Below are 12,863 nucleotides of genomic sequence, written 5' to 3' on the forward strand. Positions count from 1 at the left end.
GGTCGTCATTTTCCCCACCATATCTCTCAGTCATCTCACCTGTCCGTCATTGCGATCTGTTCCAACATGGCAGAGCCCGTGTTAGCCTTCCAGTTCCCAGAGATGGACGTTCTCCTGCAAATCAAAGAAAAACATCAAGAAATGAATCAACCTGCCCCCGGGTAGAAAGCTCCAGCGCTCCACCAAGACTTAGTCACTCACAATAGAAAACCTTAAGGGAAAAGCTATCGTCTGTTCATCAGTGATGATGATAGCCATCCACACCTACAGTACATTATGTTTGTGTCAGAGCCATTTTAAGACATGCTTTCATGGTGAGGCCAGGGGAAATAGAATGAGGTAAGGCTGGGCCACACTGTTTCTTTGCCTTTGGTCAAGTAATTGTTAAGATACACGGACAGAGTTAAGAGGGTGTTGACTCATATTCTTTGTTGCTATACGCTTGGCTGGATTTACAGAACAAGGTCTCTTGCTTCCAAATGGGTGTGTGTGGGTTGGGGGAGAAATGGGACCATGACTTTGTGAGAGTACAGACAGCTCAGAATCTAGCAAAAAAAGCAATTCTTCATTAAAAAAATATAATAAAACCAGGGTTTTTACCATAGCCATTTTGAAGCTAATGTCTTTTTCTTTTGTTTTGACAAATTTGAAAATGAAATCTAAAAATGGATTAATAGAATTTTTTTGTATGTGGTAAAATGTTATAAAGAAAATGTACCATAGAAAATTTGAATTAAGTAATCTTGTGGCTCTGTTGGAAGAAGGCACCAATGGGTGCAATGGGACCCGTTTTGGGAAACAAATATCTTATAAATAATAAAGTAAAAGTTTTAAAGTGTACAAGCCTTTTTCGTGTATCAGCCTTTTCAAGTATCAGCCATGGCTACATGTTACCTCTTATTACTTTTTTAAGCCTCACACAGAGTTTCTTGCAGCTTTACTACATTACTGTACGACCAAGAAAAGTTATGAAACTAAATTGAATTTATATAGCGCTTTTCAAAATCTCCAAAACGCTTTACAATAGTAGGGCGGCTTTGAGGTCTCGAAAAGCGCTATATAAATTCAATGGTATTAGCGCATGTGTGATGGAACCTACATAAAGTTACACTCTTTGACATTCTTGGCTCCTACTGTCAAATGCACGATGCTGGCGGTGTGACACGTCTTACATGTAAGCCTTGTAGTTGTTGCCGATCTTCTGGATGCGGATATCGTACTTTGACTGGACGTAGGGCTCGGTGGTGGCATAGGTCCCGGCCAAAGCCACCACGCTGGTGATGTCCTGGAAGTCCTGTTGGTTTTCCACTTTGATCTGCGGGAGAGACGCCACTCGTTAGTGAGCGGCTAATAAAAAAAGTGTTCCGTCAAAGGTTGCCGGTGGCCGCTTAGAATCCCACAGGAATTTTACACTTGTACACTGGTGGGATAATGAAGGGTCCCTGGGTGGAAACATTGCCAAGGGCGGCTTTGAACTACGTCACCTCATTCCCATCGAGTGATTAGACTGTACATTGTACACACAGACGGAAGGGTAAATGACGCGATGGGAACCTATCAACACTAACGGCTATTACATAAAACTCAAAGGTATTTTTCAATATAACTTTGAGATAATTAGGTAACGATGAGGTGTGACTTTGAAACTTAGGAAGGAAACAATTAATTGCCCCTCAGTGGTCGTCTCCAAGACCCTTATTTATTTCTATCTACAGTCTATCTTGGATACAGAAAATCTCATTGGCCTTCCTCTGATGTCTTCTTCTTCTTAGGATTTATAATGGAAGATATTTCTGTAGGTGGTGCTCTTTTCTACACAGATTCATGAGGTGTATTCCATCAGCTCATGGGAAATGTGGCATCCTGGCAAACAAACTCATTAATCAGCTTTCATGTATGACAAACTGTCAGAACTCAGTGTCTGAAATGCAAAATGATTCAGTCCAGAGCTTCCATTCACTCATCACCATCCCTCTCACTGCTATTATCCCAGTTCTACACAGTGGAAGTGGTGGGAACGGATCATGAAAAAAGACAAACCAGAAAGAGGAAGCCCTGGTTTTTTCTCGGGGGTTTCAACTCATCACTCACTCTTTTGCTCTTCTGAACCTGAGTTTAAGTTCATTTAGTGGGTGTAAAGGTCATCAACTCACTCTAAAATTGAATGGAAATGTGATTGTCTGTTGATCTAAACTAGGCTTCATATCCTTTCTAGATGTGTACAGGGTACACTAGTTTTGCATCAGATACTAATATACAGCCAGTTACGTCCAAACCAAAGGCTTCTAAGATGTGTGTAAGTTTTAAGACACGGAGTCTGATTTTATAGAACTTGGGGATACAAAGTTACAGTTTGAACACAGTCAAAAGGTTTAAAGTACTATCTCAAAAGAAAGTGGTGTCATAAGTTCTCTATGTAAAAACAGTTCAGTGTCATGCTGTTGCTGTCATACTGAGCATACTGAGCATTGAATGGACAGCGCAAATGAAAATTGGACACTTTCATCTACATGTGACGATTTGTGAGGTCTTAGGAAAGAGTTTAATGCCGTGTTTATAATGGTTTAATGGTACAAATTGTCCGGGTGGAACAAAGGAATCCCAAGGAGCTTTTAAAAATGATGCAACCCTCACCAAAAACGTAACATTTAAAAGAAGGGTGGGGGTCTTTGATGGTTTATGTGGTCCAATAAACAGTGTTGTCACTTTGATGGGTTATCAAATTAAAACGCTTTTGATGAAACCCACATAAAAAACTATTATACAGCAACAAAAATTAGTTTCTCAAAGGAGCTCAGAGGGCAGACTAATAAATATATTTTATATCTCAAGCTGATAAAGTCAGATGAAAATAATTTAAATGTAAGAACAATTTATCTTAGAGTTGAAGCCAAGAGTACATAAAGCAAACACTCTGGTATCCATATTGGATTGAACCTCAGTTATTAGAAAAGCTAATGTTGTCAATGTTCATTTCTAGTTTTTGATCATGTTAGTGGTAAGTCCTTCATATATCAGATTTCAGTGGATGAACCCCAGTTAGCATACAAGTAGAGGGTAACACTGGCTAATAGCTTATATCCTTGGGGCAATATAACAACAAATAATGTTTTATTTTCTAAAACAAATAGGAAATAAAACACAACCCCTCTCATTTCAGTACACAAGTTTTGGCTGCTACAGTCTTACTCGGTCTGTAGCTTAATTTGTTACGGTTAGCTAATGTAAGGGCAGTGGTTTACCGAGTACTGTGTAATGGGCGGACGAACGAATGTGAGTTGGACTTGCTGCTGACGAATCCCTGTTTAAACCTGAATTTGACGGGACATTTGGATTGTAACGTCATATTCACGATACCTGGCTACTGTGCACTTGACATTAATGTGTCGACATGTATGTAAGCACACTTTATATATAACTGTGTAACTGGCATTACTGAATCAGTTTGCTCATGTTATAGCATTGGTACACTTGTGCGACTGCTACACTATGTTTTATCATGTCTATATGTCATGCTAAAATGCAGTGTGACAGTAGCACAGAGCGAAGCAGGGTAATAAAGTGAGTAATATCAGTTACACAGAAATATCTACCTAAAGTTTGCTGAAATTAGCTAATATTATCCACCATTAGCTAGTTGTCATAGCAGACCAAGTAAGGCTGCAGCAGCAAAACCTGTAAGTGAGCAACAGTGTGTTTTTTTTGCTTAAGAATTCAATGTTTAATTTTGGTAAAGGGGGTTGTGCTGTGAAAGGGGAGCACAGCCCCAGTTTTTAAAGCCTTTTTTTGTTGCTTTGCGCATTCACATTCCCTCCTCCGCTGTACTTCGAGAAAAGTGGCGACACACACCTACAGTCAGAGACAGAGTGGAGGAAAGGAGAGGGGTGAACTAAAATACGCATGCACAAAAGCACGCCCCCCGTCGCACGGACCTCTTCAAGCCTCTTCTGTACAATATATTATATTTGTATCATTGTTTATTGTCTATTAGAGCTGTCACAAAACAAACACGTTTCCTGGTCATATAGTGCTTAATTGTGAAAAAACTTAACAGACTGTATAGAATATAGACGTTGTAGAGGTTTCTGAAGAGTCGTTGTGAAGTGTGTCCATCCGGTCGTCATGACAACAAAAATTCAGTTGTCATGACTAGGGAATTAAGCTATAGAGACCAAAACTATTTTTTATACCAGGTTGTTTATTTCTGCTGTAAAGTTGGGCATTTTAACATTGAGACTGACTCTATTTGGCGCCTCAAGTGGACATTTAATGAACTGCAAATGTTGGCACTTACGCATAGGCTTCACTGCTCAGCCCCGGAGATGGCTGCTTGATCATACCATACCATGTACGGCTGTAGCAGTAAAACCCTTGAAATTGAGCGAGGGTGTGTTTTATTGCTTCTGAGCTCAACTTTATATTTTTAAGAGGAATTTTGTATTATATTTTATTTTTGATAATGATAATGGTCCTAATGAAAGTGCCCCTTAAATGTAAGGCTAATAATCATATTATGTATGTGCTGATTGGATAAGTAAATGTGGTATCAGGTTTCTGTCAAAAGCAAACGAAACAGAAATGACCTAAATCCCACAAGGTCCTGTCCGTTCTCAGAGCTCTGTGAGGTCTGAGGGGTTAAACGAGGTCCTGCTCTACAAGGGCCTGCCAAGTTCCCCTCAAGCCTTAGGGGAAATTCTATAGCATGTCTGGCTCCTGAACAGGAAACCAAGCCCATCCAGACAGACGTGGGTAAAAGACCTATAGTAAGTGTCTCCCCCTGTGAATCCAAACAACTGGCAGGAGAGAGAGGGACTAAATGTTGGGAGAATAAGTGTGTGAACTTTTGTATTGCTTGACCCATTTTGGAAACAAATGCTCCATGCTGTTAATTGCTCAGTATGTAGTTAACAGATATGATAGACATAATTCTACAGTTATTTCCAAGTAACAACATCTGAGACCTTTAATCGACCAGACTTGCATAAGAGAACATCAAAAGTAAAACTAGCGGTAGATTGTGCATAGACCTTATCAGTGGTGTGTCTGCCCGTGTGCTCTTCTGCTTTTGTAACAATCAGATATCCGCTCAGTGAGAGTAAACCAGGAACAACCTGATTATAACTGTGATTCAACCATCATGACTGATTTTAAAGATGTGCACTGGTCTGCACAAACTAGAACAAACGGGTTTAGGTTTTTCAATCTCTTGTCTGCTCCCTGAACCGCAGACCAGTCAAAGCTGTTGTGATAATATCACATGTTTGATTCGCACGACTAGAATCCAGACAAATCTGTGTGTGAGCCTGTAATCTGAGCTGGTGTGGGTGCAAATCTGAATTTGTGGGATTGTCTGCAAAAGTCGGTATTTGCAAGTGTGACACAGACTCTTTTCATGATGATTTAGGTTCATCGCTTTCTTGCCAAAGAAGCAGAATAAAACTCATATTTGTCTGCTTAATATGAAGCTAAATGGACATAAGGCATTGGAAGTCTGTGGTTTGAACTTTGGGTTCTGACGGAGATGAAAGCACAAACAAATGTATGTGAAGGTTTTTGTCTGTGTATTTCAAGGAACTCACCTTTCCCATGCCAGAGTAAGCGTGGCCCATCTTGACCACCACAGGGTAGGAAGGGGTTGTAACCTGCAGACAAGAACAACATCAGATTATTAGTTGGGTGTGATAACCTTGGTCTTTCCATCGATGGGTGGTGGAGATTGCATTTGGTGTCTTGGCATCTACATAGCACTCCTCTACAAAGTGAGTGCCAAAGAAAATACTAAAATTCCCAGGCCATCCACAGGTCGTAGCTCAGTTTTTGAATGCACTTTTTTAATTTGTGAAGAGGGCACTAAATTGCTCTTGAGGGGAACTGCAGATTTGAGTGGTAATTCTCTGTGGTTTATAAAATACTAGAAAAGTAACGCATATCAAAGGTTGTGATGAGGTTCTGGTCACTGGCGGTTGACTTGAAAATAGGAAAAATGTGTTGCATGCTTTGGCTCCATATGCATTTAATTTTTTAACCTTCACATTAGAACCTGCATGTTAAAAGTTGGAAACTCAGGGATTCGTGGTGTCAACATTCAGAACTGTTCTTAAACATGTGGTAAACACCACTTTGAGAGACAACCAAAAGCAATAAACTATTTCCTTTTCAACTGATTTGGATGTGTACATGAAGTGTCCAGAACCATGGCCTTGTAAAGAATCTGCTCTCATGCCATCCCGCTGAACTTAAAGCTGCTCAGGTTAGAAGGCATGAGGTGGAGTCGGAAGAATGTTGGTTTATTACACAAAATATTGAGGTTCTGGGAATCTGGCTGGAAGACCACAGCTCATTGGGATGGGTTGGACAAACCCGACAGACCGCAAACATGCTATTTCTCATGGTTTATGGAATTGAAGTGGATGAAACATCAACAGATTACTTCAAACCTCCCTGTGGTTTAAACGCCCCTTGATAAATCCACTGATATGATTGTAAATGACACGTAATCTAAGAGGGACTTTTCCAGTTTCAAAAGTACTTTCCTCACTAATAGCTCTTAGGCAGCAAACCCAGGGTCTATAGGGGGATCTTCGGTTAGGTTTACAGCAATTATGATAAAGAATAATCACTATTTTTCTGATAATTTATTGATGTTTAAATACAGATACTGCACTTCCATAGATAATCATCCACCTTTTACATGGAGGTTTGCACTCGTGCTCAGTATGGGTTTCAGTATACTTTAAGACGGACGTGACCTTTGTGCAAGGCTCATTTTTTCCCCGTTTGGAAACAATCTGAATGCTTACATGCATGTTGACTTTTCACAAAGATAATGCAGATGGGAGATCAATCACTCAATCAATCAAAAAACTTTATTGTTATTTCGAGACTATACAATGTACAATTCAAATGAAATTTCGTTGTCCTGGCTTACTGTAAAAGTGACTGAGTAATTGGTCATAAAATATTTAAAAGTGTCGTGGTGCTGATGCATAAATATAAAATGTGTACTTAAAATATAAATGTACTTTATATAAATAACATATATACACTCTATAAAATATATACATTTAAGAGTTCCTTAGAGTGGAATTCACACCACATTGCTCAAGAGAAAAGTTATTTCTGGTTCAACAGTCTGATGGTTTGGGGAAAGAAACTGTTGCAGAATCTGGTTGTTCTGCTCCTTATGCTGCGGAACCTCTTGTCAGAGGGCAGCAGGAAGAACAGGCCGTGGTGGGGGTGAGTGGGGTCTTTTATAATGTTCTGGGCTCTGGTAAGGCAGCGTTTATTAGCAGTGTCACTGATGGAAGGAAGAGACGTCCCGATGATCCTCTCCGCTGTCCTCACCACTCTCTGCAGAGACTTCCAGTCTGAGGTGTTGCAGTTTCCAGACCAGGTAGAGATGCAACTGGTCAGTATGCTCTCTATGGTGCCTCTGTAGAACGTGGTGAGGATGGGAGGGGGGAGCTGTGCTCTTTTCAACCTGCGCAGAAAGTGCAGGTGCTGCTGTGAGGAGGTGTGAAGGGACCAGGTCAGACTGTTTGTGAGTTGCACCCCCAAGAACTTTGTGCTGTCTGTAGTCTTCACTGCTGAGCCGTTGAGCAGGAGTGGTGTGTGACAGTGCTGCTTTTTTTTTAAGTCAACAATGATCTCTTTTGTTTTGTCAACTTTCAGGATCAGGTTGTTGGTGTGACACCAGTCTGTCAGATGTTTCACCTCCTCCCTGTAGGCCATTTCGTTGTTGTCCCTGATGAGTCCCACCACTGTTGTGTCGTCCGCGTACTTCAGGATGTGGTTCGTACTGAACGTGGCACAACAGTCGTGGGTCATCAGGGTGAACAGCAGTGGACTCAGAACGCAGCCCTGTGGGGAGCCGGTGCTCAGAGAAATGGTGCTGGAGGTGCTGTTTCCAACCCGCACATGTTGGGGTCTGTTGGTGAGGAAATCCAGCAGCAGATGTTTACACAAAGTGATTAACTCGGCGGGCACCACCAGGGGAAGCCCACGAATGAAATAAACACAGTAACAGAATATGTTCAGGTGCGAGGCCAGATGATGCATGGAGATATCCTGTAAACTCAGATCTGCGAGGAGGAAGGGAACGCCTGAACAGCTGCTATCACTTCATCCAAACACTCCCCGACGGTTGACAGGGCTGTACATCCTAATGTTGCTGTCAGCTTGTTTTGCGCAGAGCCTCGAACAGACATCGAGCCGCTTGAGGGCTGGAGCAGCGCTTCTGTTGACAGGTTTTGACAGTACAGAGCTGGCCGACACGCTGCCAAGATAAAGTGTACTCTAATTATCCCCATTATCACTTCACAAGTGCCAGAATACAGAAGGGAGGTGAGATTGTATCAAGAAGTCCACTTTGTTATCCACCCAAAGTGCTGTTCTGCATGTATGAAGCATTGAGTGAAGTGAGGAACACGTCAACTGGAAGAATATAGCACATTTGAACTACAATTCAACTAAAACAAACCAAATTATTAGGATGTTGGTAGTCCTAGTGACACATGTTCTATAGTTTTTGCTCTGTACTCGCAAACTGGATTGAAATGAAACAATGACAACTAGTTTTTTTTAAATACTATAATAGTTTAGTTTCGTCAAATTGCCTTCACATGTCTAGAGGACTTTAAAGTGTTGACTTTCCGTCTTAAGTGTGTTTTGACACCGGATGTCCAGGAGCTCCGAAAAGCTCCAGGTTTACTTTGTGTGAAGTGGTTTGAGCAAATCTGTTTGGGAACATGCACCAATAAGCACGATAACTACTGACACGATAAGGGCCTTCAGGTGAGTACTGCTTTACTATCCGATCTTGAGGCCCTTTTTTTTTTTGAAGAAGCATCATTCCAAAATCTACTTTTTTATAAACCATTAACTACTTCAGTTGTATGCCTCTATGTTTCCTATCGACAAATTAATGTGTTTAATTAAGTAACCCACACAGCAAATCTGGGGTCAGGTTGCAGAACAGAAAAACAGTTTACACTGTATATAGAGTCTGAGTAACACCCACCAGCCCATTTTTGCCTGGAATAGTCTGTTACCCAGCTTCGATGAAAGTGACCATGTTTTTCACTGCTGAAGACCAGAATATAGTCAAAAAGTCCCTGAAACAAGCAAGAAGGCCATTGACTGTAATGCGTCCCTGCAACTAAATATTCAAGGGGACAGTAACAATCAAACATTCTTCATAAAGATAGTGGATTTACAAGAGGAAAGGTTTTCCAAACACTAAGCTTTAAGAGGCCAGTCAGAAGTTCGAAACTTCTCCAGCAGTTACGTGTGAGCGTCACATGACAAATGATAAGATGCCTGAGGTTTAGCGAGTATCTGAGAAGAGCACAGCAGTAGCACAGTGTGGATGTCTGTTTGAGTGTTTTGGGTGGAAGGGGCTCTAGCCACCCACTCTGTCTGGACATGTTCCTCCCAGCCATTCCCATCAGTGTGGCAATGACGGCAGACGCTGCACATGTTGGAGGGAGACGACCACATCCTCTGCCCCTGATGAAACTAGACCGTCAGACGGAGACATGCGCTCACCGTTGTTTTCCGAGGGACTCATAGAACATAAACATAAGATTGCCTCAGTTCAAGAACATTTACATTAGTTATATCACACGTAAAGCCATAAAGAAATCCCTGAGCCAGACTGTCAGCAAGTTCATTCATGCTGTTCCATGGTCTGAATGTTGGCTGTTTTAAAGCTTGATCACACCACAAAGTGGCACAGCTAAATTCATTGGTGACCTAGAGACTACTTCCAGAGCTAATAACTTGTCAAATACGTCACTTTTGTCAGTGGCCCTTTACGCATCAACCTATGACAAGTCCAAGCACCCCTCTGGCGTCAGTTTTGGATTTGCAGGGCAGCCTCTAGTGGCCGTAGTAATTAAGTCAGAGAGTGAAGGAGATAGTCAGGTGATGTAGTTAAAGAGCGAGAAGGTTTGCCTGGATGGGTGGGTCGAACAAACTCAGGACTTGAACAGCGGTCTCCTCTGTGAAAATCCTGTGTGAAACTAAAACTCAACGTTGATTTATTTTAAGTTACATAACTTACTTATGCAACGTACTTTCATCACGTACGCATCTGCAGATGCCCCCATTGCAATATTCTCGGCCGATTCCGGTTTGCTATTTAAAGATTAAAAGTCTGACCTGCAGATTGCGATTTTTTGCCAATTCCGAATTTTGTTTCTTTTTAAGAACTATAATTGACAACATACACAGACATTTTTGCAACTTCTGTTTCATGGAACATTCAAATTCAATTATCTGGTTATTATAAAACATCGACTTTATGTTAAATGACTGCCACGGTCCTAATCATGCGACAAATTGCGAGATGTTGCTAACACCCTAGCAAACCAAGAACATACAAGTCAAAAAAGCTCTCAAAGCTTCTTCTTTTTATATTTTTATACTGACATTTTGTTCTCAGGATTGTACATCATTGTACATAATTCATTCAGTAAAGAGTCACCAAAGGGGTATACAAGCTATGCTAAGTGTCAGCTAGCAATGTTGTTAGCTTAAGCACAAAGGAGATAATACTTTAAGTTCACCAAGTTTATTCAGAAGATGTATTTCTGTCTTTGTGGAACAGTTTATATTCCAACAGAACAAAAAAAAGGTTTTATGGGGAAAGTCTTTATTTTATAGTGATTGATATTCTTTACGAGATTATTCAACAAAACAAGTTTCCATCCTTAAAAAAACCTTGGCGGCCATTAGCAAACTTAAGATCTCAATTGTGGACATTTTGGTTTTAAACTTAAGCTCACTGTTTCATCCAAGCTGCACATGCACCACTATGCCTTTTGTTCCCAGCAGAAATCTGTAAAAGGCATCCAGTGTGGTAAAGACATTAAGAAGTCACATGTTAAAAAAAGCTAATTATATCGTGGGTGATTTCACCAGTCTTGGTTTTATTTCGTAACACACAGGCTCCCTTCATTTACAATAAATGTGCCAGACGACCAGGCCTGGCACAAAATGGAAATACTTCAGGGAAGCCTATCCACCCCCACAAGTCCATCCATTCCTCTGGCTGTGTATGCAAAGCTTTCTGTAAGTGAGTCACATAGGATTGTTGCTCGGGTCAGTGTCGGAGGTAGATCATATATTACTTACTACCAAACACCTCCATGTGACATTCCAATTCCAAAAAAGTATATCCACCATGGACTGGAAGTTTGCAGGTCCATCTGTGCGCATTTAAAACTTAAAAGGTACCATGATAGAAGGACTTTATCCATTAATGACATATTTGTAGGCCCAAACAAGGTGCATTTCTTTCACCCCTTTCACATACTGTATTAGAACAAATCACAAATATAAACATCCCTACTAGCTGACGTCCTTTATATACTCGCAATTTCTTTTTTTTTTAAAGTCGGTTTAAATGTTATACAGACTCCAATCCCACCAACATTAAGGCATTCACATGCGCTATCTCTATATTTCTCTTAAAGCATAATGATACCAACAAAAATCCACACATGGGCCAGCTTTGGGGGGGTTAGTATAAATCCATAACTATGTCTTTAAAAGCAGCATTAATTGATTTTAACTGTCACTGGCAAACATCCAGCAGACAAGGAGCAACATCAGCATTCATATGGACAGGTTTTAGCCACCTGGTAAATGAAAGTCAATATCGTTTCTATCAAAATATTGATTAGTGCATCTTTAAAAGAACTGTGACCTTCAACTGCTACAGGCAATTGAACACGAAGTTCTCCTCCACTACACTGAATTACTACAGCATGTCACAAAGTAGGTAAATATACACAAGTATATGTAATATGTCACAAGTATGGAGGGAAAATCATGAAACATATGTGTATTTCTAAAGTAGAGTACCGCAACACTATCAGTCCCTTTTTGATGATAGACCGTTTGTGATATATGGGGTGATAAAAATGGTTGTGATTTCTAATTTAATTCATACATTTAAAGTAAAATAATGTAAAACTCCAGGGAATATTGAACATACAGCCAAGCAAAAATGGGTTGCTCACACAATTCTTCAAATGAAAAGTGTGTGGAGAGCAGTGCAGTGGGAGTTGGATCATTCTTTGGGGGCACATGCATTATCCAACAACACATGGTGCGCCCATCCTGCATTTATGATCTCTTAATTTTTATTATGGCCACTGAAACCTGCCACATCAAGGGGAAGACATGAGGCGCAATGGTTTGGGCAGACGACGAGAGCAGGGGACCCTGACCCAGAATCCTTTTCAAGAGTCCGCCCGCAGTGGGACCAAAGACAGCCAGCCCACATCAAACCCTGCCTGCAGATTAAGTGAGCCTCAAGAGACCAATAATGTTTATCATGCACGTCCCGGCTAAGTTACTGACTGAATTCATACACCTGACAGGAATGGCTTCAGCGCTCTTTGAAAGTGTTGCATGTAGATGTTTGAGGCAGGAGTGCAGGCTTTGAACGGTACAACAGCTAAGAAGTGCAGATTAGTTTTTTTGACGACATTAAGTGGAGGTGTAGCGTTTGAACTGTCTGAACATATATGGAGCAATACAACTGGAGAATCAAGGGAGTATAACCGTATCATGGTTACAGGCACCCGGTATGGTCAACAATAGACTGTGATTGGAAGAACTAACTTTCATCACATTAAAGATTCAATCATTAACTTTTTGCCTCTTTCACCAAACATTTGCAATAAACATTGTATTGTATTTACAGCATCTTTTTGTATCATAATACATAGCTACATAAACATACGTTTCAACTTGACTCGACATTTTTGCTTATTCACTTTCTTGCTGTGAGTCAAGAAGATCAATACCACCCTTATGTACGCTAAATGTGAAGCTACAGCCAAAAGATGATT

At 40.7% G+C, this 12,863-nt stretch overlaps 1 protein-coding gene across 1 annotated transcript in view; it reads right to left on the bottom strand.

Annotated features, from left to right (window-relative positions):
* Positions 1-12,863, bottom strand: part of syn3 (synapsin III) — a 112,755-nt gene that overhangs the window by 17,089 nt on the left and 82,803 nt on the right. Inside the window, 3 exon segments of the mRNA XM_029461503.1 lie at positions 40-114; positions 1,173-1,315; positions 5,580-5,642. Of these exon segments, the coding sequence (XP_029317363.1) occupies positions 40-114; positions 1,173-1,315; positions 5,580-5,642 (281 nt within the window).

This window comes from Cottoperca gobio, chromosome 23 (genome assembly GCF_900634415.1).
Source record: "Cottoperca gobio chromosome 23, fCotGob3.1, whole genome shotgun sequence".
NCBI classification, from domain to species: Eukaryota; Metazoa; Chordata; class Actinopteri; order Perciformes; family Bovichtidae; genus Cottoperca; species Cottoperca gobio.